Source organism: Osmia bicornis, chromosome 2, assembly GCF_907164935.1.
Source record: "Osmia bicornis bicornis chromosome 2, iOsmBic2.1, whole genome shotgun sequence".
Lineage (NCBI taxonomy): Eukaryota > Metazoa > Arthropoda > Insecta > Hymenoptera > Megachilidae > Osmia > Osmia bicornis.
The window spans coordinates 10,184,425-10,211,513 of record NC_060217.1 but is presented as its reverse complement, the minus strand read 5'-3'; the positions used below and the strand labels follow the sequence as shown (position 1 = coordinate 10,211,513).

The following is a 27,089-nucleotide window of genomic DNA, read 5'->3' as shown; positions in this document are numbered from 1 at the left end:
CGAAACGTTCCTTCCAGTATTGATAAAATGAAAAATTATTTTTAAGTTCTCGTGCTTCTGCACCTGTACGTATACGTACACTTTGTACATGTATGTATTTGAGATCTTACAGGTTCTTCAGATCTGTCCTGCTTTCTCTCGCAATTATTTCCGGTACGTAAATACGTACTTGGTTGAGCGGTAATGGAACATTATAAATAAAATCAGGTGAACATTGTAAAAGCACTTCAGATTTGGTGCTTACACCCAGGAATTTATAAATTAAGAAAATGTTGACAATCTTCGAGAATCTTTTTTTAAAATATTCTTTTAAATTAAGATTTGTTATTCCAATTATTTAAATGTAAAGTTTCTTAATGGATATCATTACCTTTAAAAATTAAGATATATTTTGTTTTGATTTATTTAAAAATGAAGCTTCTGTCGTTTTGCCTTATGTAGTTTCTGAAATTACTGTCCTGAATCCTAGAGAGCGCAACAAAACGACGCGACGCGACGGGCAAAAATAAGATTTTACGCTATGTCGGTATTTCAGAACGTGGGACACGAAGTCCCATAAGATGTTAGGTCTATTCTATATCTTGTCTGTGGTATCGAGTATGAAGTATCATTGTTAAATCTATAGTCAATGATAGTAGGCAATTATGGAGTGGTTATGTGTTGCTGTCTGTCGATGACAGTTCTGTGACATGTATTAAAACTAACGTACTGATAAACACAAAACCATGAGTGACACGACAAAAATTGAATGTAATTCTTATATAAGTACTGAATAAAGGTAAATCAGCTAAACAGATTAGTTTAATTTGTCACTCATTTATGAAGTATAGTTTAGAAAGTACTTAACACTCATGTTCGATTGTATTATACACGTATATATATATATATATGTATGTATATATGTATATACATACATATATAAGATATGAGTATTTTAGGTTCTTCAATAAGTAGACAATCATTTAAATAACTTAAAGCATTAATAAGCGCATGAGGAGATGCAGTTTTTATTCTATACTTGCAGCAACAGATATTCTCTTTCTGCTGATGGCACCATTCTGAAGAATTTTTATTTTGTTGTTTCAGATTAGATGATATTTTGTCAATGAATAATCGCATGATAACGACCATCTTATTGTATGCAATCCAGGATCATGTTTTACAATGTCCTTCAATTATAAATACCTTTTTAAATTATACTTCATTAGGTTATGTTTACAAATTCTGCCTTGGTTGTTTTAATTGTATTTATGTACTAACTTCTGGATGCAATGCAGAATGTAAGCTTGCTGTTGAAGCAATATTTATAAACACTATAATATATGAAATACTGTGTTTGATCACTAGCAAATTAGTCTATACCATCATCATTTTTGTAATTATGTTTGTTTTTCATGGTTTCAGTGATTCATGACAAAATGATTAATATTTCTTGATTCCATAATAAAAAAAAAAAAGACACAATATCATCATGGAGGAGAATGAACTGTACAATGCTACAGTTCCATCTTTCTCTGGAATTGAACCAGCCTTTTGGAACTATTCTGAACATGTCATCCTTGATGACCTTAAAATGGATAGTAGTTTTATATATTTACTTTGCTCATTAGTATCTGCTATTTCTTGGATTATTTATATAGCTTATTATAATAGCAGAGTCATCGGTTACATACTAACAAAATTGTTAAATCGGTTTATTATTAGAGATGGATACGTTAAAGTAGGTAGGTTTTTAAAAAATATGTATCTATTTTATATCAATACACTTTTGTTTGTGGATTCATTATAATTCATGATTATTACTTTTAGGATCTTTTACTTTAAGCGCGTTAAGCGGAAAAATAATGTTCAGAGATATAGTTTATATCACAACAGATTATAGTATCAGAGTGCAGGATGGGTGGCTCATATTCAGATGGTGGAGAAGTTACGTTCCCAAAGACGTATCTGAGGGTATTTAAAATAACATTATACAGTACTTGTATCAATTTGTTTAAAAGTTTCTAATAAACTGAATATTATTTTTTTTTAGATCTTTCACATTCCGACACACGACTTTCAGTTATGTTAAATGGCTTTGAATTACACGTTTACAATCGCTGTCAGTTATATGCACAACTAGAAAAAACATTTGGTCTTACACCACAAATGTTTCCTGACGAGGAAAATCATAACGTCAATAGCGATGATCGTGACGCTGAATCGTTTAGCAATAGCGCTCATGAAACTCGTCAACAGGTAAATGCAATAGATGTTTCGCGTCACGTTGATAATATTAGGAAAAAAGAAGCTCATGTTATAGCCAGAACATGGAGAGATTTAATACCCGTTATCAAATTAGATGTCTGCACAGTCAGTATAAATCATTTTTTCAATAAGCAATACCATTCTTAAAAATTTCATATGCTTAAAATTTTTAATTATTTTTAGGGAAGATTGGTATTTGGTAATCGGTTAATACCAACAACTCTGTCGATAACCGTGGAAGAGGCACATTTTGTCTATTCAACAAAACCGGCAGCATCTCGGCACGATCATTTTATGCATTTCACAAAATGTAAAGCAGAAAATTTCAAAGTTATCTTAGCACCCAGTCCAAAATATACTGGAATGGTAGATGATCCGCCTAGATACATGGGAGAAGGATTCGTTGTATTAAGTTCGAACAACATGGAAGTTTATTATTATATGGACGAGCCTGGATTTGTTCCTGAGCATCCGGAAATGATTCAATTAGTGAACGGAGATATGGTGGAAGCAATGCCACCGATCTGGGGCATTGATATTAAGTGCGGAAAGGGTACTGATTTTAGTTACGGACCTTGGGCCGATCGACAAAGAGAACATTTATTTAAATTCTTTTTTCCTAATGATTATCAACCGTTGAAAGTTACAAAAACCCCTGTTACCGGAGAAAAACGACAGGTTCAGTCATTCGACATCAGATTATCGACATTGAACGAAGCTACGATTGATATACTATTCAGTAAAAATAGAGAAACAAATGCTGTTCATATTAACGTAGGAGCTGGATCATATTTGGAGATTACCATGCCATGGATAGTTCTGCAAGACGGATATACTACAAAAATAACAGGGCAACTGTTACATTTAGAAGCGACCACGAGTTTGCAATACAGAAGTTTAGTTGAAAGCGAAACGTTGGAATTTGGTGTCAAGTGTCATTATCCGATAAGATGGAACGATCATCAAGAATGGACGTTGAATTTAACCGGATGTAAAGCTACGGCTAACTTAGTTTATTCGCACAAAGAATTTTTTCAAGATATGATTAACGATTGGGCCAGCAAAGCCAGGCCAGATATTTTACATTTTGTACCGTATACCTGCAAGTTTAATTTATTACTAAAAGAATTCGAATTGATCACCTTGTGTAACGAATATAATTGGATCGATTGTTCGTCACAAAATCAAGAAAATACGCACATTGCTTTTTGCGGAGAATTTTTTGAGTTATCGTTTGATCTTCCATTTGTCGACTATCTACCGGTCACGATACCTTTGCGTTTTTGGATCCAAGGTGAAAGCGTCGATCTTTCCTTTTACTTGCCAGAAGTGAATACGAGTCGTACAATTTTGTTGGCATTGAATAAAAATGCGAAGATCATGACGCGCGATGGATCCCATATATATTTATCAGAATTGAATAAAAGTAAAAAATGGAGGAACGTTTGTCAAAAAGGAGCTGGTTGGGTTGATTGCTGGTCCGTACCGATCGTCGCGTTGAGTATTAATTATACATATCATCCGTGTCCACCTTTAGGACCTACACCGCAAGCGAATATAACAACTCCAGAGAAAGAGGAAATTCTTTTATCTCCAATGAGAATTCCTCGATGTAGAAAATCACCTGGACTTCAGTGGACGAAGAACGGTAGTCAAAAATTTGACCCGCAGTCTATATCACCCGACAAAGTTAGTTTAGACCTCGAGATAGGTCCTTCTATATTGATTTTATATGGCTCACTTTTGAAGAATTTTATACACTTGAAAGAAAATTTATTCGGCGATTATCAAACATTCACGGACATGCAGCAAAGTCGAACGAATCCTACATCCGTAAGTACAGAAAGGAGTAAAGACAGAGATGTTCAGAATAGCAGTATCGAGTCTGTAGAGGATGAAGATGGAAAATCAAAATCGTTTGATCCAAGAGACTATCGACCGTTGGAAGTAACAGTTGGTATTACCATGCACGATATTCAAGCTCATTTAGTCAAAAATTGTGGTGAAAATGATCCTCCTTGTCCGGTTATACTTCTGGAACGTTTTGGATTTGAAATGAAGAAAAGGTATAAAGAGACAGAACTTCAATTGCTTTTGTCACCAGCGATCGCTCTGATCACCGATAACGTCGTTCGGTCAAGCAAGGAGCGTCACTTGAATCAAGGGCATTTAATGTTAAGCGCATTGCAAGTTAGAGGGCACGCAATGTTCAGTAACGAAGGGAGAAGTTTAGATCAAGAAACGCTAGAATACGCCTGGTTGATCGAAGTGCAATTAGGAAAATTAACCGGGAAGATAAGTTCTCCTCAGTTGCATCACCTCGTTACATCCCTCGAAACGTTTTTATTAATGGTAAAAAGTAACGAGAATAGTCTAAGACCTCCTGATTTGCCACACCATTGTCACCATGGTATTCCTCCCTTACAGTGTCCTGATAGTGACATTGATAAGCATTACAGGTATATACATGAATTTTAATTATTTCTAAACTATTTAAACAGAATGATGTAATTGTATTTCTTACAGGTGTCCTAGTTCTGAAGATATAAAGTATAGAATGACAAGAATTGCGATAGACGCGATTGATTTGTATTTTCAAGAAGTAGGAACCACGATACACGCTTGGATATCTCCAATTCGCGTGTCAACGTGTAATCTCCACGGACAACAAGTGAAATCTGGTGTAACTGGTGTGTTACCTAGAATATTAATAAGACAATTTGTATCTGCAGCTGATCATTTTGCGAATACAAGTAACACAAACACAGCTGGCAGTGGAAGATCCCATAACAATGCCAGTAGTCGCATGTCAGGTATAACAAGGCCATGTAAAATTAAAAATACCAATTTCAGAGTAATTTACTGATTAACGATTTATTCCAGGTGATGGATCTGATATTTGGTTAGAAGTAGGATCCGTAGCTTTAGGCCCAGTCATTTTAGAAGCTGCAATTTCGCTTCCAACACCTGAACATAATTTACATTTGGTACAAAATAAATATTTAAAATTACACGACGAGGCAACTAAACGATTATGGTTTTTATGGCCTCAAGAAAGTGGCGTGAAATCAACAAAATGCGGTTGCATAGGGGGCTGTGCATTTTTTGGGAATAATCGAAATGGACCGAAATTTTTTAAGCCGAGTTACCACGATTTTCAAGATGGTATCAATGTTGCTGCGTACAGGTATATAATCCAAAAATTTATATACGAAAATTTATATAATTTTCATGCATTATTTTTCTTATTTCAGAATTAACGAATCTGGAAAAGAAAAAGGATTTGGGCAGTCTATTTTACACGATGGTCAACTAGTATTCCACACGTCGCCTTATAATTTACCAGATGTGTCCTTACAAGACTATCCAGTTACAGGATTGAAAGTGACAACCGGTACGCAGGATGGATCCCAGACATCGAAAAAGAGTGTCGAACGACCAAGGTCTGTGACAGATCATAATAAAGATTCGGGTATCGAAGAAACTAGTAGTACAAAATTAATTGGTACATCAGCAAGTCCATTCGCATGCAGTGGGGAACGGAAACTACTGGACAGAAGATTTTCTTATACATCAATGCGGTAATCTTTGGAATAGCTTCGAAGCAGCTTATTCATCATTTGAATTATTTCTTTTAAATACTGCATGTTTGCATAAATATGCTAATCTATAAATTCACAATACGTATCTACAGTTCAAACGATACAAACATAAATGAAAGAAGTTAATCATTTATACTGTTGTTCGTTATAATTTTTTAATTTATCTTGAGTTTCAGTGGGTTCTGTCTCCACGAAAATTTTCTCCTTTTTGCAAGCTTTTCATACATTTTCAACTATTTATTTCTAATACACTATGCTTACAGATATAGTATCCGTAATAAGAAGTATCAAAATATGTGAATATTAACATTTTATATTTCTTACTTTTTACTTTTGATTCCAGTGGAAACAGTGCAAAAGATGTACCCTATTCCCGCTTAGTCGATGCAAGCCCTGTTGCACAGTTACCACAAAAGTTGGATTCAGATTCGAAATTGCACACAGAACGCAGTAAATCAATTTTAAGCGTTCCTGAAATTGAAACTGCTCCAAAAAGTAGCGTGTCCGATTCGAAGCTAGCTGTTGATTATTTCAATGCATCGGATATGGAACCGTATGAATCGAACAGTCCGCAATCATTACCGATTGTATCTACGGATACGAATTTTTCCGAGTCGATGCAATCGAGCAAGAAAACTGTGGATGGGATTAAAATTTCTGATTCTCATCACTCGTTATACATAAAATCAGAATCCGAGGAAAAGTTAAAGCAGGAGGTAGAGTTAAATATTTTTCACAAGTAGATACATTCTCCTGTGTTTAATTATTTCTATATCCACAGGTGCAAAGGACGATATCTATGTCTTCAGAGAATCATTCCGAAGCTTTTTATTCAGCTGACGAAGATACAAGTCACGGATTAAGCGGAAGTCGTACGTCAAGCTTACGACAATCTATCGTTGGATCTGGATCAGTATTAAATCGAAACGATAGTATGAAGAAAAAATTTTCATCGGACTTATCCATCGTAGAAAGTTCAACGAACGTGAACGTATCTGTGTCTGAGAAAGCACACACTTTGGAGAGAGCGAAACCGCAGATGATGAGCGCCAAAAGAAGTCCTAGAGTGAATCGAAACACTAGCTTTCAAAATGATTCGAATGATGCAAACGAAAATAGCGGTTTGCGAGACTCATCGGATAGCCACTCGGTTTCATCTACAAGTTTCATATCCGCTGTGTCGTCGCAAGAAGATGTTACACTTGTGAATTTACATATGCAAGTGAACAAACCGATTGTTGATTCTCCACTTTTGATGTCGAGCTACGTTAGTCATTTAACTCAGGTAGGGTGAACTATCGTGAAAAGTCTTTAAAACAGAATACCTCATTTAAATTTGGATCAAATGACTTGAGGTTTTTTTGAGGCTCACATAAAAAAGTTGAAAAATTACCCTTCACGATTTCAACAAATTATAGTTTTTTAGTAAATTAATTTGTATAACTTCTCAAAAAACCTCAAGTCATTTGATCCAATTTGAAACGAGGTATTCTGTTTTAAATAGTGTTTCCAAACTTTTTGGAATAATTTTTAATTTTTCAGTGAATATACTTTGCATATTTGATTTTAGGTACGTTGTTCGAATTGGGGTCAATCGTCCATTTCAGCAGGAAGTGGTGCATTTACTACACCACTTTTTCAACGTACAGATGAAGGTAGACTGGTTTATGTCGGTGGAAGGTACGTGCCGAAATTTGAAACGGTTACCGAAGGATTTACGTCGTTAAAAATGATCACAAGATCTGATGGCTCTCCTGTAGCTAGTTCATCTAATAAAACCCCAACGCATCCGTATATTTGGGACAGTTCAACGTTGAATCAAATGGAAGGTAATATATTAAAGGATACTTAATAATTCTTGGATTAAATGAAAATTACGTTTAGGAGAGGTACACCATACTACTCACAACGAAGAAGAGTTGTTGACCGTACAAAATGAAAGTGGTTCGCGTACAACGGTTATTGTAAAATTCAAAGGCGATGTAGATATTATGTTAAGTCCTATGGTGCTCGAATGTTTGCAACGTTTCATTGATGCCATCATACCGACGTTAGCTACTTTACATCCATTAACAATTTTGAATCATCTACATCACGAATGCATTGGGAAAGTTGAAGATGCTAATATTCTAAAGCAAGATCAGAGTTTATCATATTGGAGTCAAGTGCAAACTAGTTCAAAGCGATCCACCGCTGAAAGAAATATTAAAAATGGACAAGGTGACGATAAACGTTAGTTTAAATATAATTCAATATTTTCATTTTTCAATACGTATGTATATCTATTAATATACACCTTTGACAAACAGGTAAAATTGCCCTCCAAACAAACGTGTATGAAGAAAGTATTATGACACAAGTACAAGGCAGTATTATTTTACCAAAGGTGATTAATCATTTTTAATGTCATTTTTTCGTATTCTTCATACGATTGTAGTAATTATATTTTATTTCCAGATGAACATAACTTTATTGCAAGCATCTGTTGTCGAAGAGATTATATCATTTTCTGCTCTTGAAAATATTCGTGACCTAACGTGTGTATCATTATTCGCTATTTGTTTCGACGATGTGGTAGGAAGGTTTTACGTTGGGAAGCAAGCCCGAGAAGTAGTTCAAACGTTTCATAAACCAGCTGTATTAACGAATCAGAAGAAAGTGAATAAAATCAGCAAGGCATTTTTACCTGGTCATCAAACAGCTGCGGTAGTTGCGGATATTGGAAGTGGAGAAACTGTATACATAGAGACTTCGGAGAAGCAACAAGAAGAAATCATAGTTACGTTAAATATAGGAAAAGCTCATTCACAATTAAGAAGACTTAGAAACGAATCTTCGATATTGAAGGATGCTGTTATAACAGCAATTCCTACTCATTATTCAAGAGTATTATTCACTTGTACTAGGATAACTTCTCCTTTGAAATGTGTCGACTATTACTTGCATCATTTTGTGGATGACAAAGAAAAAAGTGTACGTCATTTATTCTCCCTAATCTATATCGAGTACTATGATTTATTTTAAAATTATTGAAAATTATTGAAAATATATTCGTTGCAGAAACAATCTGGTCCTCCACAAGCAACGGAGGAGTTTACTTTAGGAACCGGAGAGGATAGACTGGGTTTTATAATGTTTGAATGTGGTTTAGAAGGCATCAAGCTAAAAGTAGTAAAGAGATCTCAGTTTGAAAAAGGAGAAAATGGAAGCGACAATAAGAAAGTTGATGCTGAAATATTTTATACAGATAGCGTGAAAAGTCAAGAGGAACTAGACAATGCAGCTAGTACATATTATTATATGTATATTCAAATTGTTACTAATAAGTACATGTTATAGCTACTTCATTTATTATCTTACAGCTTCTACAGCGCCTGCAGCTGAACCAGAAACAGCATCAACGAATTTACGTAATGGAGCACAAATAAACACAAGTGCTACGTGCGCTAGTATTGCTTCAAAAGCTGAGAATGGAAATACTGTTTCTTGTGTCATAGAGTTAAAAACAGTATGGTTTAATTTTGCGGCACCACCACGTACGCCGATAACAAGAAAGATTGATTACACTCGATTAGATTGGAATTTATTAAGCACAGCTTCACCCGCTATAAACGCTTGGATGAATCCTAGCAATAAATTTGCAATTCGAATAGTACATATGTTTAGAACAATGTATAGAAGATCAACTGCTATCGTTGCTTGTCTAATGGCTGAAGCGTTAGATGTGCAAGCGATTCATATGCCAGCCAAGGTATTTATATATTAATAATATATTTGTTAGATTGAAAAAATTCATTATCATTGTGTGCTCCATAGAGTCGTTATGGACGATTGACTCCACTAGCGAAAACATTGCAAGAAGATCCGTCGTGTCAGCTGTGTACAATTTTACAAAATTATGTTTTGTTGAATGATTTAAAAAATATTGAAGCTAATTTGAAAGAATCAGATTTACCATTGTTATCGACACTTCGTCAGGTATATTGTATTATAAATATTAAATATTATAAATATAGATTCTGTTAATATGTATTATTTTATTGTTAGGGTGTTATAGTATTGAGCAGACAGTGGAAAAATGTTCTGTACACTCCACTGTTGTTGGAACACAATTACAAAACTAAACATGTTAAGCCATTGAATGTCACGTTTGCTGTTTCAGATCCAGATGAGGTATGAATATATATTTTTTATTTTATACGTATTCAATATATTAAAAATCGAATGATAAATATTGGGAATGGAGTTTTACATAACTTTGTTTCTTCACGTTTCTCATTAATTTTCTTTAACATCACTTATCTTTTTAATAATTAATTCCCTTAATTTAGAGCTATTATTTTTTTATCTCTTATGTAATTTTATTTTAGTCATGCGAGTTTGATATTGTAGAGAAGTTTTTTATTTCATTCAGAAGTTCATAATATATTTTATTGTGAGCATAATTTGGTAGGCAATTTTTTTTTCCAGCAAATAAGCAAGGATGTACAGGAGGATGATTACAGTAAAAGATTCAGTAAGAATTTCAATATTTCACAGAAGTAGTTCTAACATAAAACTTTGTAAATTTTTTTCACATAAAATTTTTAATTAATTCTCACATTAATAAGTACACATGCTTTATCTTGTAACTAAACTCGATTAACTCCATTCTAACAAATACAATATGCTAGCACTGATACATTACACATTTTTTTTTTAAATGAAAACTTGCACATTTATGTTGCATATGCAATTTCGCAAATAAAATATAGCTTATTTTACCTCATATATCACAAAATCATAATTCACGTTTTAATCATGATACAAATTAGATTTGGTTAAAATTTCAAGACTTCCTGTGAAATTCAAAACTTCTAAAACTGAAAGTTTTTGATAATTACTCTCAGTTATTGTTGTTTTATTAATTTTTTTGAATTTACTTCTCATTACGTTATACTAACATTGAAACATTTCTATTTAAAATCTTAATGGATTATTATGATTTTCATTATTCAAAATGTCAGATAAAAATTTCTGGATTTGACTGATTCGTGTACAGGAAAATTTGCTGACAGACGGTGAGGGTAGCGCGGGTGAAGTAGATGAACAGGAAGTCACAGATGAATGTGCTATGTTAATTCACACAGACCATATGCATAAGCATACACATATCAAGAGCGGACAAGATAAAAGTACAGGTACTATAAATTCAACTGATTTCAAAGTATTAATATCTAAAACCAAGTACATAGTGTACTACATTCCTGTACCAGTCACAGTTTTATTAGTTTATCTGATGTTTTATGAAACATCCACTTAATACACCTGCGGCTTGTTCGGCATTTGCTTCAAACTGTAATTACAGTAACTGCTTAATGTCTAATTTGCATTTTAACATTGACACATTACGGTACGTGTCTCTGCTAATATTCAAATCAAGACTTTTATGCTATTCTAATTAGTAGCATAGAAGAATCTATTGAATTTCTTTAAAATTTGTTTGAAGAATCTCCTTGAGACTTAGTAAGCTAGAAGAAGTTCATTGCATATACGTCTCTTATTCTGTTTAAGTTTTAATTACACCTTTTGGAGCTTAATCTCTACTAACCAGGGTAATAAAATACATTTGATTAAATGATATTATTCCTGCTATTAAAATTGTAGCATGCCTCTCCTAAATATGCTTAGTCAATCTAATTTTGAGCTTACTGAAACAAAAACATGGCTTGATATGGGATAACCAGGTATTTGTGGTGATGGTTTGACGGTTCCTGTAAGTTCTCCTCGAGGAAAAGATACAACCCCTATTGCAACACCGGTTCCAGGCCCGGATTCATTAACCTCTCCCTCTCCACCAGTAGCTCATCTAAAGAAAGGAAAATCACTACAACCTACACAAGTGCCTGCTAGTACACGAGCAAGTATTGTTTTTCCATTGCTTGCAAGTGGTGGGTTATTTAATCAAGCTCGGGAACCAAATAACATAAGTAAGTGCGAGATAATCAAACTCCATAGATCATATCCTAGCAGTCTATACATTGGTATAATATGATATAATTACAAATAGAAAAGGAAATAAGTTAAGAAGACAAATAGAAAAATTATTATGTATTCCCAATGTGCAGACTGCTTTGACCACCTTGATTTAATTTTATCTGAAGTTTGTATTGCTTCGCACTTGAATTACAGCACTATGTGCTTTTTTTAAATATTAATTTTTCTTATTCCTCATACCTGTTGCTTATTACTCGACTAAAGTGCTTATTAGATGTTTGTCTTGTATTTATTTTTGTTTATGTCTAGGTCCATAACTGTACTTTTCTAACAATATCATGTGCTTTCATTTTTTGAGTAATAGCATCATTTTTTTTTTAATAAAATTCATATATGTACAAATAGAATTTTATGGCAGGTTACGGGACACTACGAGAAGAAAAGACACCGCAAATCCATGTTTCACATTCTCATCAACTTGGTTCAAATCCGAGTATCTATTCTGGAGGTGGGCATGGTAGCCAGCATAGTACTGGAAGTTTGGATCAAGTTACATCCCCGACAAGTCATCAATCCAATAAACCCCTGAATACAGGTGAAGATTTATACAGTTGGATGGCCAAACAGCAGGAATTTATAAAGGACAATGAGAAAAGCAATTTAAAAGGAAATTGGGTAAGCGATACTTTTTATCCCCAAATGATACTTAATGGGAAATATTTTCTATATAGTATCCACTTTTATTATTGCTCTCATCTTAGGTCTTTCGTGCAGAGCAAAAATCTTTAAAGGTATTCTAAATTCATTTTCAAATTGCATGAGCTACCTTACGTAAATATTGTTTCCCACGTTGTATATTAAAATGTGTTTTTTTTTTTAAACATATCCTCAAATATTGAAAATATATGTTTTTAGGATTCTAAGATTAATACAATGACAACAGATGATACAGAAGACTCTGATGTTCACAGTGGTACTCTCCTTTATCCAATGAAAGATTCGCTCAGACTTTTAGACGCGCATTTAATATTCGAACCACTTTTGTCTTCCTTATCTGTTATGCCACAACAAATGCTATCTGCCATTGGTTCAGGAAATGTGAATAATGTATCTTCTTTGGACTCGTTAGGATCAAATATATCTTTAGTGGGAAATATGGAAACTATGCGTATCGATATAGTCGTCAGTGAATTTGGAAAAGTAACAGATAAAAAGAAGGGTATGTAAGAGAATGTTAATTTGAAAATTCAATTTGAAAAGGCACGATAAAGTTGAATAAAAAATTTTAGGTAACAAGTACCAGATGAAGAAAGGAAACAGTACCAAATTTCATTTGAATATACCACCAGAAACTCCGGCATTTTTATGCGAGAAGATCGGTATCGACATAGATGTTAAGAAAATGGCTGATATGACAGTAGATGATATGATTCAAAAGCAAACTGTCCTGTACATATCTCGGGGCCAATTGAAGAAACATACAAGTACAGTTGTGAATTTTAGTTTAAATATACGATATATTAGCCAACAAGTAAACATGCCTCTTCTCAGATTATTACATCAAATTAGTAATATGTACCAAAATGTTAAAGAGACACAGATGGAACTGAAAGAACAGCAGCCAGAGAATAAACGAAACAATACTTTAATTGTTAATGATACAACAGCAAAGAATGGCTCGTCGTCAAGTAAATATAATTATTAACTAAAATCTATATTAATTAAATACCGATACCTATTTAATACATCTTTATTTTATGAACAGCGTCTGACCTACAAGAGCAGCTTTTATTGGAGGGTAAAAAAATAGACGTACCATTGCTTCGCAGTAATTTTGAACCAAGTTTATCAAAAGTTATATCACCCGGCGCGAGTATTCGATCTCGGCCGCAAAGTTTTGCTCAAAAGTTACGCAGCACTGGGAAAAGCGTAAAAGGATACATCAATCTGAGCGAAGGTGTGATTACCCCTAATTTTGGAGCAAGTCCTAGCGGATCAGGATTGGACAAATTTTGTGTACTTCCTGACAAATGTAAAGACACAACCCATCTTACACCGCGATGCTGGAAAACCATCTATTATCTACTGGATTTGTATGCCACACGACCGGAAACTAAAACCATTACCCATCGTCTCTCTATACCAGCTGATGCTTCAGAACATTATAAAAGTGGCCGAAAATATGAATTATTAAATGAAACAAAAGATGTGGATATTGAGAAAGGATTGAATGCTGAAAATAGTTCAACACCGGTGCCGTTACCACGAGAATTAAGTTAGTATTAATTCAATGTTTTTTTATAAAATCAAAATTCAATCTATCTTAGCTTATTATTTATTTAAACGTTATTTCACAGGCATCGTTACAGGAGAACGAACAAGGCTGGTTATCTTTGGCGTTGCCCGGATACATAGGACTAGATTGTTAGCTACCCTTAGCGGGTTAAAACTTGAGGCAGAAATAACAAGTCTTCACGCGAGTTTAACGTGTCGTAAAAAGTCAAGACCCGCTAGCTTAGAATGTAGCTTGACCGGGCAAATAGGCAGAACCATGATCGTTTTACTAGAAGGAGTAGCGCCAAGTCAACAAACGGTTGTTAAAGTAACCGTGGGAAAATCACAAGCGTTGTATTCTAGTATTAGTAAACGTCAGAAAGATAAAAATAGTGGTTTGTTGACTGTTGGTGCTGTGAATATAGACATTCCTCAACATCCGGTTGTTTTGCACGGTATGATGACCAGAGGCAGCAAACAGCTGTCTTCAACTTTGCAAGTAAATATAAAATTTATTCTTTAAATTACTTTTCTGTATTTACTTATGATAATTAATTAATTAAAATATTTATTCAGGAACTAAGGGTAACAAGAACATCGTCAAGAATGTCTAGGGGCCAACAACCAGATGAAGTGGATGCTGGTGTACCTAGCAGTCCCCATCATTATGCACCTGCCCCATCAGTTGATTTAGAAAAGCCACAAGTCGTGTCTAGTTTGCTAGAACCGATAATAATGCAGTTCCATATAATCCTTCAAAGTTTAAGCATAACTGCAGCTCTCTTACCATCTTTGCAAGCACAATATAAAATGGATCAGGTGACTAGTTCTGGTGTAACTGGGAGTAAAGCTAAATTTACGGTAGATCTACCTCATCATACCTTGAGTTTCACGACGAAACTTCAAGTTACAGAAGCGAATTTACCTTCTGAAGCTAGTATTGAACTTCCTAAGGTACACGTGTCCGCAGAATACATTCAAGATGGTAATAGTAACATGAATGATAGCAAATTAGCAGGTCAGTGAAGCATCATAATTTCATAAAGAATAGAGATTTTATTCTCGTTTAAGATATAAACATATTTAATGGGAGTTTTTGTAATTTACAGATGGTGTTGTGTTAAGACAAGGCAGTTACCTTAGTGCTACAGCTGATATTGGTGTTTTTGAACATTCTTTAACTACAGACCTTCTGAATCATTTAGTATTCGTGCAAAAAGTGTTCATGAAAGAGGTGAACGAAGTTGTACAGAAAGTTTATGGAGGAGAGAAACCAGTTCCTTTATGGTTGGAGGATGAAGAGGCAAACACAGTTGTGAAAAGAATATTATTTACATTAATTATTCGTATTGAAGTATGATACTTTCATCCACTGCTATTTCTTAAATTTAATGTATCAACATTTTTCAACATTTTTATTTTATGTTTATAGAGGATACAATTGACTGCAACAACTCCAACCAATTCCGCTGTACGATTAGAAACTGGAGCTGTTGAACTTCAGTTATCTAATAGAGTACAAAATGTTTCTGGTGCTACTCAGCCAAACCCACACATGAAATTATTTGGAAAAGCACAAGTTGACATTAATTTGAGCCTTGGACAGTTGTTGAAAAACGTGTTATTCGAAGAGGCAGAACCAGAATTTCAACAGTTTGCTTTTTTCAATACTAGAGTAGGATTACGGAATGCCTTTCAGGAAGAGATGGCACAAGATGAGGACAAAGAAGTGGTACTAATAACGTTGAAGCGTCCATTGATATACATTCAACCGGTGGCTATCGATAAGGCTATACTAGTTTGGTTGAATTACAAAAATGCATATGAATACTGGAACGAGAAAAGGGCTAATTTAAATAAAGAAGTTCTAACATTTGGTCAGATAACGAGCCAGCTGAGTGCTCCTCATTTAGGTACATTATTTTTGCAATTGACTGTAGATGATATGGGTATTTGTGTACCACTTAACCCTTTGCCACCTACTTGGGGATTGAATAGAGGATTGTACGATGGTGAATCCAGAGGTGCTGTAGTAGTGACATTGGAAAACACAAGCATATCAGCGTGTAGCAGTGGTAGTTTAGTTAGCAAGGGAAGGTACGAAGTTACTATTAAAGACAACCTATACTAAACAAATTTTACAAATAATAATATTTTAATTTTTCAGATTCATGGGTTTGTGCCTGAGATTTGCCGATGATTTTGAAACTTCTTTGGATGATTGGAAACCAGATGCAACTGACAGTAGTATCATGAATTTGTGTATGGTGTCTGAAGGGACTTATGAAGTGTGCAGTAGAACAATTGCACAGAAACCAGATAAGTCTGGTAATAAATAGTACATGTAATTCTATGTTAATTTCTTCCAACGAACAGATAAGACGTTCTAATGATTTGCAGATAATGCTAAGTGGATCTTAAATGTACAGTGGCAAATGGAAGGTGTTGATATTCATTTAGACGTTAACGTGGGACAACAGTTATCAGCGCTTGGACATACGTTAACAATGTTAACAGGGTCTGAGGAGGATGATATTCATGAACATCCAGATTATGATAGCGATGATGCGGATCAACCAGATAATAGTACTAGCCAGGTTAAGAAAAAAGTATGGTTTAATTATATTTATTTTATCCTATAGTAATTTTTCACCCCTTTGAGTGGGTAATGTATTAAAAATTTTCTATGACCATTCGAAGAAGATAAAAGAAGATCCCTCTACTTGCCGGTTTCCATATTTTTCTTTCACTTAAAAACTTCCTAACAATGTAGTTACTCGCTAATAGATTGTTCACTATTTGCAGGAGAGTATATTAATGAAGAAATCGAAAAATTGGACGGACAGTTTACCAGCGTTTGTTTTTGATCCAACAATCGACGCAAAGAAAAGATCTAAACTGATTGAGAAAGAAATGAACGAACAGGCTAAAATTATAAATGATCTACGGTCATTGGGCGCTTCTCATGGAACAATAGAACAAGAAATGAAACGTTTGCACGAATTGGAAGCTATGGTGTTTAAAGATTTCAGAAGGTATGATTCTGTAACTTTAACTTAAATGAACTGTTAAAAAATAAACTACAATCACTAATACTTTAAACTGTACAGAGATATGATTCAAAAGTTAAGAAGACAGTCTGTTAAAGCATCCGGTATAAAAGGTAAATTAGGACTCGGTGGTAAACCAAATACTTATAGATCACGATCGTTTATTGTACCATCTCCAACACTTGAAAATCAACTTGAAAGTCCTGAGGACTTAAATATGGAAGTCAATTCAGCAAACTCTGCTAGCTATGAAAGTAGTCCTAGAAGTGGTCCAAGTCGGTATGATATACTTTCATAAAGTCTTTTCTTTTAATTGATGTTTATGTACCTTTTTTATTAAAAGAAATTATGTTACACTAAATTCATAGGTCGGCTTCCCTACGTGTAAGAGGACTCGGTGGTCCACGAGTTACTTTCAGTGATACGCATACAATGGGAAGGTACGTTTAAAAATTTAATATTCCTTTCACTACAAATTAATAAATTATTTTATCGCATAGACAATCGTCATTACCAAGTGCTGGATCTGAACTAAGTTTACCAGAAGGTGAATTAGAATGGCCAGAAACAATTGAGATTGAAGGAGAACGAGTTGAATTAAGAAAGAAGACTAGAGATATCAGTTGCACCTCAAGTTATGATAGCATGGAAGGAAAGTACGTAGAACAATAAAATATGACGTGTATTATTGAATTATGTTTAATAAATTATTTTTACAGTGCACCGTTGCTCGATTCCTTTGGAAAAGAACAATCTTCATCAACCTCGTCGCCATATATAACACCTCAGAAAGCCCAAGAGCCCAACATAGATTTTGAACTTGATGTAAAAGTTCTAATCAACAGTGGTAAATGCGTGCTTCATACAAAAGATCCAGGGAAAGAAGATGAAATTAAAATGTAAATCTCTATTACACAATTCATTTTTCTATTACATATTTCTTTCACGATTAATATATAATGTTTTTGTAGTATGAGCAGAATGAAAAAGGAACGATCATGTTCGGGGGGTACCTTTGAATTTCAACCAAGTAGTCCTAGTAGCAGCAGAAAGCATTTAAGTAGTAAAGAAAAATCATCAACCACAAGTACATCGCGATTACGTTATTTGCAACACGCAAATGTACCTTTGGTGGATTTGACAATTTTTCATATTCCTGGCTTAGACGTGAAGGTACAATTATTTTATAATCACAGATATATCAAATATGATATGCTGTAACGATAATCTGAACATTTTTAGGTACACTATGAATCTAAAACACTACCCGAAGAATCAGTGTCACCTCGGATATCGTCCGACAATAGTTTGCTGAATCCATCATCGACAAGCATGTTTAAGAAAGCTAGTACTAAGAAGGCCAGCTTATTCGCTTGGATGACACTTCAAAGTATACCGGAGGAGACTATAATAAGTCCACATATTCTTGAATTCTTGGAACAGACGTTAGAACCAATACCAAGCAAGACCCATTTTCATAGTACTTTTCATAGCAATGTACAAACAAATGCAATGTTTCCATTGGAGAATACAGAAAGTACATCATGGGCTGCCACTGCAGCAAGCAGCAGCAATTACGTTTACGCGAGTTTCCCTGTTGATGTGATAGTGTATTTTCATATGCAACCTTCCACGTTTAGGTAATATTTAAACAACTATATCATCTGTACAATTATTGATTTTTAATACAACTAATGATTAATTTTCCAGATTCTCTTGTCTGCCGGTGTCTCGTGTAGAATGTATGCTTCAATTGCCGTCCCTCGACATAGTGTTTTCGTCCAAGCGAGCAGAAGAAGAGCTCGTTGAATTTCGAGAGTACAAATCACCAAATACCCAAACAACCGGAAAAGAAGCTGGTTCAGCAATTGGCGGATTGTCTGTCACTGGATGTCTAGCGGACTTTTCTGTTTATATATTTCATCCGTACGGTGGTGGAAAGAAAACGGGCTTGAAAGAGGCCCAATGGTCACCATTGTCCGACAGTGAGAGGAAAGATTCTCTAAGCATCAACGTTGAATTCGTCAAGTTTCACATGTCAAGAAGTCGTAGATTAAATTTTCAAAGCGAACAGTCGAAAAAGTCAGATACCAGTCGTGCAGTTATACGATTTTCCAGTAAGTGTAATTTCTGTTATATTTTTTAAAACGGTATCGTTTCATTTTGATTAAATAATTTTTCTTATATGATACTTTCAGCAATCGCTGATATCGGATCTGCCTCGTTCAAATATGACATGAGAAGACTAAGCGAAATTCTGGCCTTTCCTAAAGCATGGTACAGACGAAGTATAGTTCGTCGTTTATTTTTGGGAGATCTGAGCTCGGGTACCGCCTATTCCGAAGGAGACGGTAGCCCTTCTCTAAATCAAGAAGAAGCTGTTATGGGTAGTTCTTTATTGAAACATTATGACAGACACGGGACCGATGGACTATCAAAAAGTGCTCCAGAACGAAGCCCGACGTTGAACAGAGATAAATTGAGATTGAGTTTAGAAAGTGATATGCCCGCACACGCAAGATTAAAAGGTATTAATTAAACTTTAAACTACAATTTTAAATAACATTTCTAACATCCTATCTATGACATTAGACATTGGAAGAGGATGGAGTTTCACTTCGGACAAACAGACGTCATCTTCAGAATTAAAATTAAGAGAATCTGCATGGGAGACACTAGTATTGTTTGCTATAAATTTCACTCGTTTAAATGTTCATATGAACATGGGCAACGTGATGGGCAATGTTACATGGATGACCAAAGACTTTCGCTCTGATGGAAGACTGTCTATAGGAAGTACTGGGCATAAAAATTTATACATAGGTGTTGGATTAGGAGGATCTAGTTTAGATGCAAAAGGTGGTATCGTTGGTGGTACCATAGAATTGAGCAAGATCGATACATACAGTAGGTTATTTCGATATTTAAGAATAAATGATTTAATTTTGTGAAATTATTCATGTTGTACATTTTTACAGTACACATTCGAGAAGAACCTGGGATAGAACCTGATCATACAGTGGGGTTAAAACTGTTTGCATTGGAATTGCGATTGGACTATATGGGGGCGAGCGTGTTAATGTCTAGAGTGTCTTCGCTGGATGTTACATTAAGAGACGAATGGAAAATTAATCGAAACAGCAGCGGAGATGCTTTTATGCCAACGAGAAGGTTCCTTTTATATCTACTTTTTATTTTACAGATCTGGATTAAATAAATTTTTAACTATTCCTTTGAATTTAATCTAGGCCTGCAGTGATTTTCATGCACGGTGACCTAGGATGGGATCAATTGCAACTTATGATCAGCGAATCAACAACGGCTGATCTATTAAAAATGTACTACAAATTGGATGAATTTTTCAGTCAACAATTTAAGAGTAGTAAACGAGTGTTCAGTTCTTTCCAACCGAGACATCAAAGAGTATCAAATAGCAGTTTCAAAAAGAGACAACAGAAAAGAAAACCTACTGCAGAAGGTATAAAATCGATTATTTCTGTCATGATATAATTAAACAGAATGGATTTTACATGTTATAGCACCATGGAATTTAAATCAATCAATGATGACGGATGCCCGTCACCATAGACACTGGCAAGGGGTGTTGGCTCAAGTAGCAGGATTACAATTAGGTAGTTTAAGGTTCTCTTTACCATCAACGGGGACTGTACTCGGTGGTACAATGGAACTTCACGGTTGCAACATCAGCCTGGCATGTTTCCATGGAATCAACTTTAAAAGTAAAAGTTGGGCACTGTTCTCCTTGAAGGAACCATGCATCAGTTTTGCAACCGAAGCGCAAGAGATACCAAGCGTTGAATGTAATGACATTTTATAAATCATTCAAGATTTTAATCTTAATTGAAGTTATATAAATTGATACCTTTTCGCAGCACCAAATACATGCGACGTTCATGTCGTGCAAACGTTGACCATCAGTTTAGGTCAGCAACAAGAACAACACGCGAGGCATAATTCTATGGCTACCGTTTGCAAGTTGAGTCGCAACGTAGTCTTTCCACCTCAGTTTAAATCATTGCAAGAATGGTTCCATTATGCGTTTGCTAGTAGCGAAATCGACGGTAAGCTGTAACGAGTTTTACAGTGAAATATTTTATATTTTTTATCTTCATTATTCCTCATAAGAACTTTAAGATCTAGGTGACTCTAGGGGCTTTATTTCTCCACCCGCTTCTTATTACTATTACTACTTCATTATTCCTTAAGGCTATACTTAAATTAAATTAATTAAGACATATAATTAAATTTATAGCCGTGGATCGGTTCCCATGCGTCGAAAGAGAACGAATGGAAACTACGACCGAGACTGGTAACATGACTCGTGGAAGAAGTACATCAACAACTTCTGGGAAATTACAAGAACATTCTCATGCGAGAGAAGTTATATTTGCTTTACCGTCACTGCAATTACATTTGAAAACTGAACACCTTCAAACCGCCAAAACTCCAGATGTTATTGGTAAGTTATATCTTTTTCTAGAAATTACAAAACATTCCAAAATCCAGACATTTCTTTGACACATAAAATTCACAGTTTTGTTAAGTACAAAATGTTCTCATTTGACTTGTTGCAACTATGTATTTTCTTCGTATATTTTTAGGAGCTCCTAAACATATTTTCTATAGTAAGTACAGAGTGAAAATGAATTTATTTGAAATTTGGTAAGAATTATTTATTTAGCTTGCATTGAATCAAACTAACTTTGTTTCTAGAATATTCAAGGTATTTTAATGCTTTGAAATTTACATAGTGTAAGTTTGCTCCCCGACACTAATATATGAAGAATCGTTCTGCATGTGGAATGTTAAGTAAATGCGAAAGATTCCACACGAGCTTTGATGATAAATTAATAAATCATTTGGGTAGTTACGTTTATTACGCATGTTTTGCACCGGAATATATCACGATCACTGGTACAAAGAAATAGAAGAAATTGTAAATGCTTTATACCACGAATATAGTATAATCGTATTTAAATTACAGTGGCATAAATGATAAATAATTAATTAGACAAATTAGATGATACTAACATGTTTCTAATCCCTGTATTCTAAAAAATAACAGCTTGTGTTTATCGTGAACCTGTTAATTTGTATCTGCAAATGCAATGTTACAGTTAGAATTAGACATAGTATTACATAGAATATATATCTAAAAATAATTGATTTTTTAACAGGTGAAAAGCCATTAGTTGAATGTAGTTTCATAACAGAATTTGAAGACCATATTTTTGTCACTGTGGATGCTGAAGCCTTCTTCTTCCTTCACGATTTAATCACTTCATACGTGAAAGAAAAAGAAAAAGTGGTGAGTATATTTTACATATAATAATCAATAAAAGAAAATATCATTAATGAATATAAATTATTCTTCTTATAGCCTATCGGTGCACGAGCACATAGCCCAGATCCTCACGATAAGAAAAGTGGAAGTGCTACGACAAGCAGTACTTCTACTTCAACAACGATCACCACCGAAGACGAAAAGAAACGCAAACAATTTGATCCAACAGAAATGTTTATAAAAGATTGGCGATCATACAGATGTAAAACGTGGCATTTAGAGCCAACCGTAAGGTAAATTATTGTACAACCATTGTTACAATTATTTATATCAGGTCTGTCTAACCTGCGGCCCGCGGGCAACTCGTGGCTCCTTCCCCTATCACGGAGCTCGCGCTCGGCTCCTTCCACTCTTCCACTTGGTTCCCCGGCTGGCACTACTGGATGGTGGGGGAAGTCTGAAGCGGTTAGAGTGGGGGCAGCAATTAGATAGGCCTGATTTATATCAAATTATATTACTAATTAACTTGTATTCTTCGCTTTAAAGATTACTTTCATGGGCTGGAAAAAGCATCGAACCTTACGGTATAGATTACATCCTCCAAAAATTAGGTTTCTCCCATGCTCGTACAACGATACCAAAATGGATTCAGCGAGGTTTCATGGATCCTCTGGACAAATTACTAGCCATTCTGATGCTAAGGATGGTCTCAGCCGTTCGCGAAGAACCACCCGAGGAACAGAAAGAGCATAAACGAGAAAAATAATGGAGGGTAAATAGAGAAATCCTGAAGAGTTCAGATCGAAAAGCAGTAATCGTCCAAGATAATTAAAGGTCTCTTAGCAGAGTATCAAATGAAGATAAACGATTATACTTTGTATAGTACATAGAACGAACGTTGATTAGTATGAATTTAATTAACGAAATGATATATCACAGTGATTACTGAATCCTACTCAGTGTATAAACCGATGATGAACTCTATAATCGTCAAATAGTTTCGAGTGAATGGAGAAAGGACATTTGTAAGAAGCGTGTTGATGAGATGCAACTTATAATCAAGAAATTGTACATTACAGTATAGATAAAGGTTTATAATCATCGATATTCCGTTCGAATGTGTTAGAATATTGCACAGAACGCCATGGGCACATCAACGAACCTTAGAATATATATATGTATATTACCAACGTTTATAGCAACGGTTCATAATATTTTCGTAATGTAATAACACGAAGGAACTTAGTCCGACATAGTGAAAATTCCAAGACCGTTCGCGATCGTGACTGTAATCATTGAATTTAAGCATTTTTCGATGCAAGTCATTTAAGTTCACCGAATTATACGCAAGAGGTTTCTCAGCTTTAGAAAATTTGATAAATTACGTTTATTTACACTATCGCCAAGAAGTTTGGAAACGTTTGAATTGTTTTAAAAAATAATTAAAAAGTCGAGATAAGTGATTCTTTTGCTTAATTCTAATACCGTTCTCTTCTGTATTACTATCTAGGTGAAGTATATATTTTATATTATGCAATGCAGTTGAATTATTTATTTAAATCTATTTGTTTCCAAACTTTTTGACGGTAGTGTATGTATTATGTACAGTTAGCATTCTAAGAAATGTTATACGCCTAGGTAAGGTTTAAACGAGTTAATTGTACGTGTTATAAATATCGTCTAAATAGAAGGCAGAAGGCTCTTCTCGCTTGAAACTCCGCAGCTTTCTTAGAGTTTACTATCTCCGAAAAAAGGATTGTCTTTCTACAAATTGCTCACGCGATTACGCTTACATTCTTAAGAATTTCTTTTCGTTATTTTTCTCTCTCTCTTTCTCTCTCTTTTTTTTTAATATCTCGGGATTTAACGTTTGTATAGTTGATACCAGCCGTGGCATTTTTGCTCATCGTTAAACATAATTTCGCGCGAATCCTACGATTAAGTTTTTATCACGGCGGAATACGAGTTTCAATTATCGTTGTAATTTAATGTAATATATTGTTGTGTATACATAGCGCAATTCTTTCTGCATAATTATATATATATATACATATATCTATATACATAATGATGCCAAGTTATAATTGCAAGGTGCACTTTCAAACAAAGCTGATACATATTAGGGGATAAGTTGTTACTGCAGGATAACGGATTTCAATATATACATATATATTCTATTTTAAGCGAAGTGTATAATAAAATTTAATTGAACGTAGATAATGCGAAGAGACAAAAAGAAATAATCGATGTATCATTGTTCAAGCGTCCTTTTATTTTTATTTCTTTTTTTAATTTTTTATTAAAGAGACTCGTGTTAGGCATTGTACACTTAGACCCACCGATATAGTCGCAAGAGTTCACTGTTTCTTTTATTCAGTCTTCCTGCAGCATTACTTAACTTTTAAGCCGAAGCCATCACGATTAATAACGAACTTGTCTAGATGTAAAAAGTTGAACGAAAGGATAATGGACAAGGTGTATATCAATGTGTTTCTATTATGTTATGAAACGAGCCAAAAAGAAGAGATAGTTTATTTTACATTGTAAGCGATCATTTCGGGCTTCTTACTGCTCATAACCGTGAATACTGTAAACGATAACGTCTATTTATAAATAGTGAACGATTACTTTGAATTTTGTAACGTCAGACGTATACACATATATGAATACGTATCTGTATGGTGATATACGTATTAGCTTTATATACAAGTTCCGGCAATTTTATTGTTAAAAATTGAAAGTGTTTGATATGATAAGATAGAAGAAATTTAGTAGTTCTATGTGATCTGTAAATTTAAGTAGCTTCGGAATAAGATTTTCTAAATTTAATTAAAAGAAGAAAAAAAAAAACTGTATCCCAGTAACGAAACGCGTGTTCCTTTAAAAATAGAAGAGATTTTGCTACTCTTTTAGATTAATAGATTAATTTATTCCGAATATCGAATAAGTTTTCACCGGAACTTGTATCACGTGCGTGTACATTTGCTCACTGTTGCGACTTCTTCACGCGTGATGTTCTATCAAATTAACAAAAACGAAAAAAAGACTTGGTAGATCCAGCCAGTAGAAGAATAGTGAATTTTACATTGTAAACTCTAGTATTACTCGCGAACCATACACTGATGTATTTGTATAAATATTTTTTTTTTCCCTCTTTTCTTATTTATTTCATTTGGAATAAAGGAATCGGTGAGATCCAAGTGACAAAGTAACTGAATCAACAGTTCATTGTTCAGAGGATTCTAAAATCTTTGTCTATATTAGTCAATTTATCACTACGTAGAATGTATTTAGTAAAAGAAAGAAAAAAAAAGAATACACTAATGTGCCTGGGATATAAATGTTCACATCTCTGTCTATAGCATTTATCATACAGATTTGAATTTATTTGGACTTAGTTATACTGAATTGTCAACTGTTGTTCTATTTTCTTTGTACATTTGTTATCTATACTTGAACAAGTAAATAAAAATATTTAAAAAACTTGTAGTTATTCATTATCCATTTCCTTTAATAATTATTTTATTTTAAAAATATCTAAATGCTGCTCTAAATTTTAATTATAACAATTTTAATTTAAGTTTGGTCTGAACAAGTTGCTGTTCCTTATTAGTACAGTTAGCTCTTTTAGGTCTTATTCGTTTTCTCTTGGAATAGATGGGGTCTTAATTGAAATATACAATTCTATCGGATTCGTTGCATCGACAAATTAGCAACTCGATGGAGATCGTTCGATCTTATAAGTATTCTGTATCAAGATAAAGGTCCAGCTTAAGCAACTGCACTCCTTCGCATTTCGCAACAACTGGAGAAGAGTCAGCGCGACCGGTTCCAGGTCGAAGAATGTGCAGGTGCTTTTTTCTCAATACTGCAGCCTGTTGGAACATATCTATTTTGTCCAAAGATGTCAAGGATGACATTTAACAGAGACCGGCGTGAATCGGTTTTTTCGTCGCGATGACATTAGATGCCGCAGATCCCATATTGGAACCATCGAACCTTTGTCTTCCGTTTGAAAATTCGAATTGCACTAAAGGTGCAACAAATGAAAAGAGAAATCGAATGTTCAGCAGATAAGGTGCTTTCTTTCCGAGATCGTCAATAATGCAATGAAAAAACGAAATCGCGAGCAATCAAGATCAATCGAAACCGAAAGAGGGTCTTAACGCCAATTAATCAGCGTCTACGTTGATAACATCGATTTGCGCGTGCACGTCAAACGTACGGTTGTCAAATGTACGGACATTTGCATTTGACGTTGCACCACGATGCAATCGTGAGTCGCTGTTAATTTTACCAAGGTGTTCGTGGCTGCAGGAGGAGCGTTTCGTTTTACCAGCACCCTTTCTAGCAAAAGAAATTAAGGCCAGTTGTCCTTCCTTATTTGAAATTCAAGGCGAAACGTCTTCTCGTTTCATATAATGCGAGGGATCGGGTGATCGATCGAGACTACTGAATTTCATTCCTCGATAACCCAAAGGTGATATATCTGAACGACATATGAAAGCGGATGTGAAACGATTGCTGGAATTTTAGATTCGTTTCACATTTCTTCTTCATCTTTTTTCAAAATTAAAGTTCTCGGATAAAGCAACCTTTTGACCCCTTCATCATTTTAAAATTTTTAAATTCGAA

The 27,089-nt window shown here is 34.5% G+C and overlaps 1 protein-coding gene across 10 annotated transcripts; it reads left to right on the top strand.

Annotated features, from left to right (window-relative positions):
* The first annotated feature begins 556 nt into the window (after positions 1 to 556).
* LOC114877795 (transmembrane protein KIAA1109 homolog) lies at positions 557 to 25,770 on the top strand. Of its 10 annotated transcripts, none has more exons than XM_029190827.2 (51): positions 557 to 778; positions 1,087 to 1,280; positions 1,405 to 1,724; positions 1,810 to 1,953; positions 2,033 to 2,352; positions 2,431 to 4,706; positions 4,774 to 5,060; positions 5,131 to 5,434; positions 5,502 to 5,828; positions 6,193 to 6,565; positions 6,631 to 7,134; positions 7,420 to 7,678; positions 7,734 to 8,069; positions 8,159 to 8,235; positions 8,307 to 8,822; positions 8,910 to 9,135; positions 9,212 to 9,600; positions 9,666 to 9,827; positions 9,897 to 10,022; positions 10,891 to 11,029; positions 11,576 to 11,818; positions 12,244 to 12,500; positions 12,587 to 12,616; positions 12,741 to 13,044; positions 13,115 to 13,513; positions 13,591 to 14,100; positions 14,183 to 14,598; positions 14,676 to 15,117; positions 15,209 to 15,453; positions 15,532 to 16,196; positions 16,267 to 16,427; positions 16,500 to 16,708; positions 16,905 to 17,134; positions 17,210 to 17,428; positions 17,518 to 17,589; positions 17,650 to 17,805; positions 17,869 to 18,048; positions 18,121 to 18,322; positions 18,392 to 18,789; positions 18,860 to 19,266; positions 19,348 to 19,677; positions 19,742 to 20,056; positions 20,128 to 20,320; positions 20,398 to 20,627; positions 20,689 to 20,970; positions 21,043 to 21,231; positions 21,423 to 21,629; positions 21,772 to 21,795; positions 22,348 to 22,478; positions 22,551 to 22,747; positions 23,001 to 25,770. In XM_029190827.2, the coding sequence occupies exons 3-51, from the start codon at positions 1,472 to 1,474 to the stop codon at positions 23,218 to 23,220; spliced, it is 15,081 nt and encodes a 5,026-aa protein (XP_029046660.1). In that variant the 5' UTR covers positions 557 to 778; positions 1,087 to 1,280; positions 1,405 to 1,471; the 3' UTR covers positions 23,221 to 25,770. The 10 variants fall into 10 exon arrangements, with proteins under 10 accessions (XP_029046660.1, XP_029046661.1, XP_029046657.1 ...); XM_029190828.2 differs by having other exon boundaries at positions 7,734 to 8,081; positions 16,500 to 16,696; XM_029190824.2 differs by having other exon boundaries at positions 7,734 to 8,081.
* Positions 25,771 to 27,089: the final 1,319 nt, after the last annotated feature.

Coding starts and splice junctions, on each gene's coding strand:
- LOC114877795 (XM_029190825.2), top strand. CDS start 1,472: ATGGAGGAGAATGAACTGTACAATGCTACAGTTCCATCTTTCTCTGGA. Junction 13,514..13,590: donor AAAGAATGGCTCGTCGTCAA/GTAAATATAATT, acceptor TTTTATGAACAG/CGTCTGACCTACAAGAGCAG. Junction 19,678..19,741: donor CGCACACGCAAGATTAAAAG/GTATTAATTAAA, acceptor CTATGACATTAG/ACATTGGAAGAGGATGGAGT.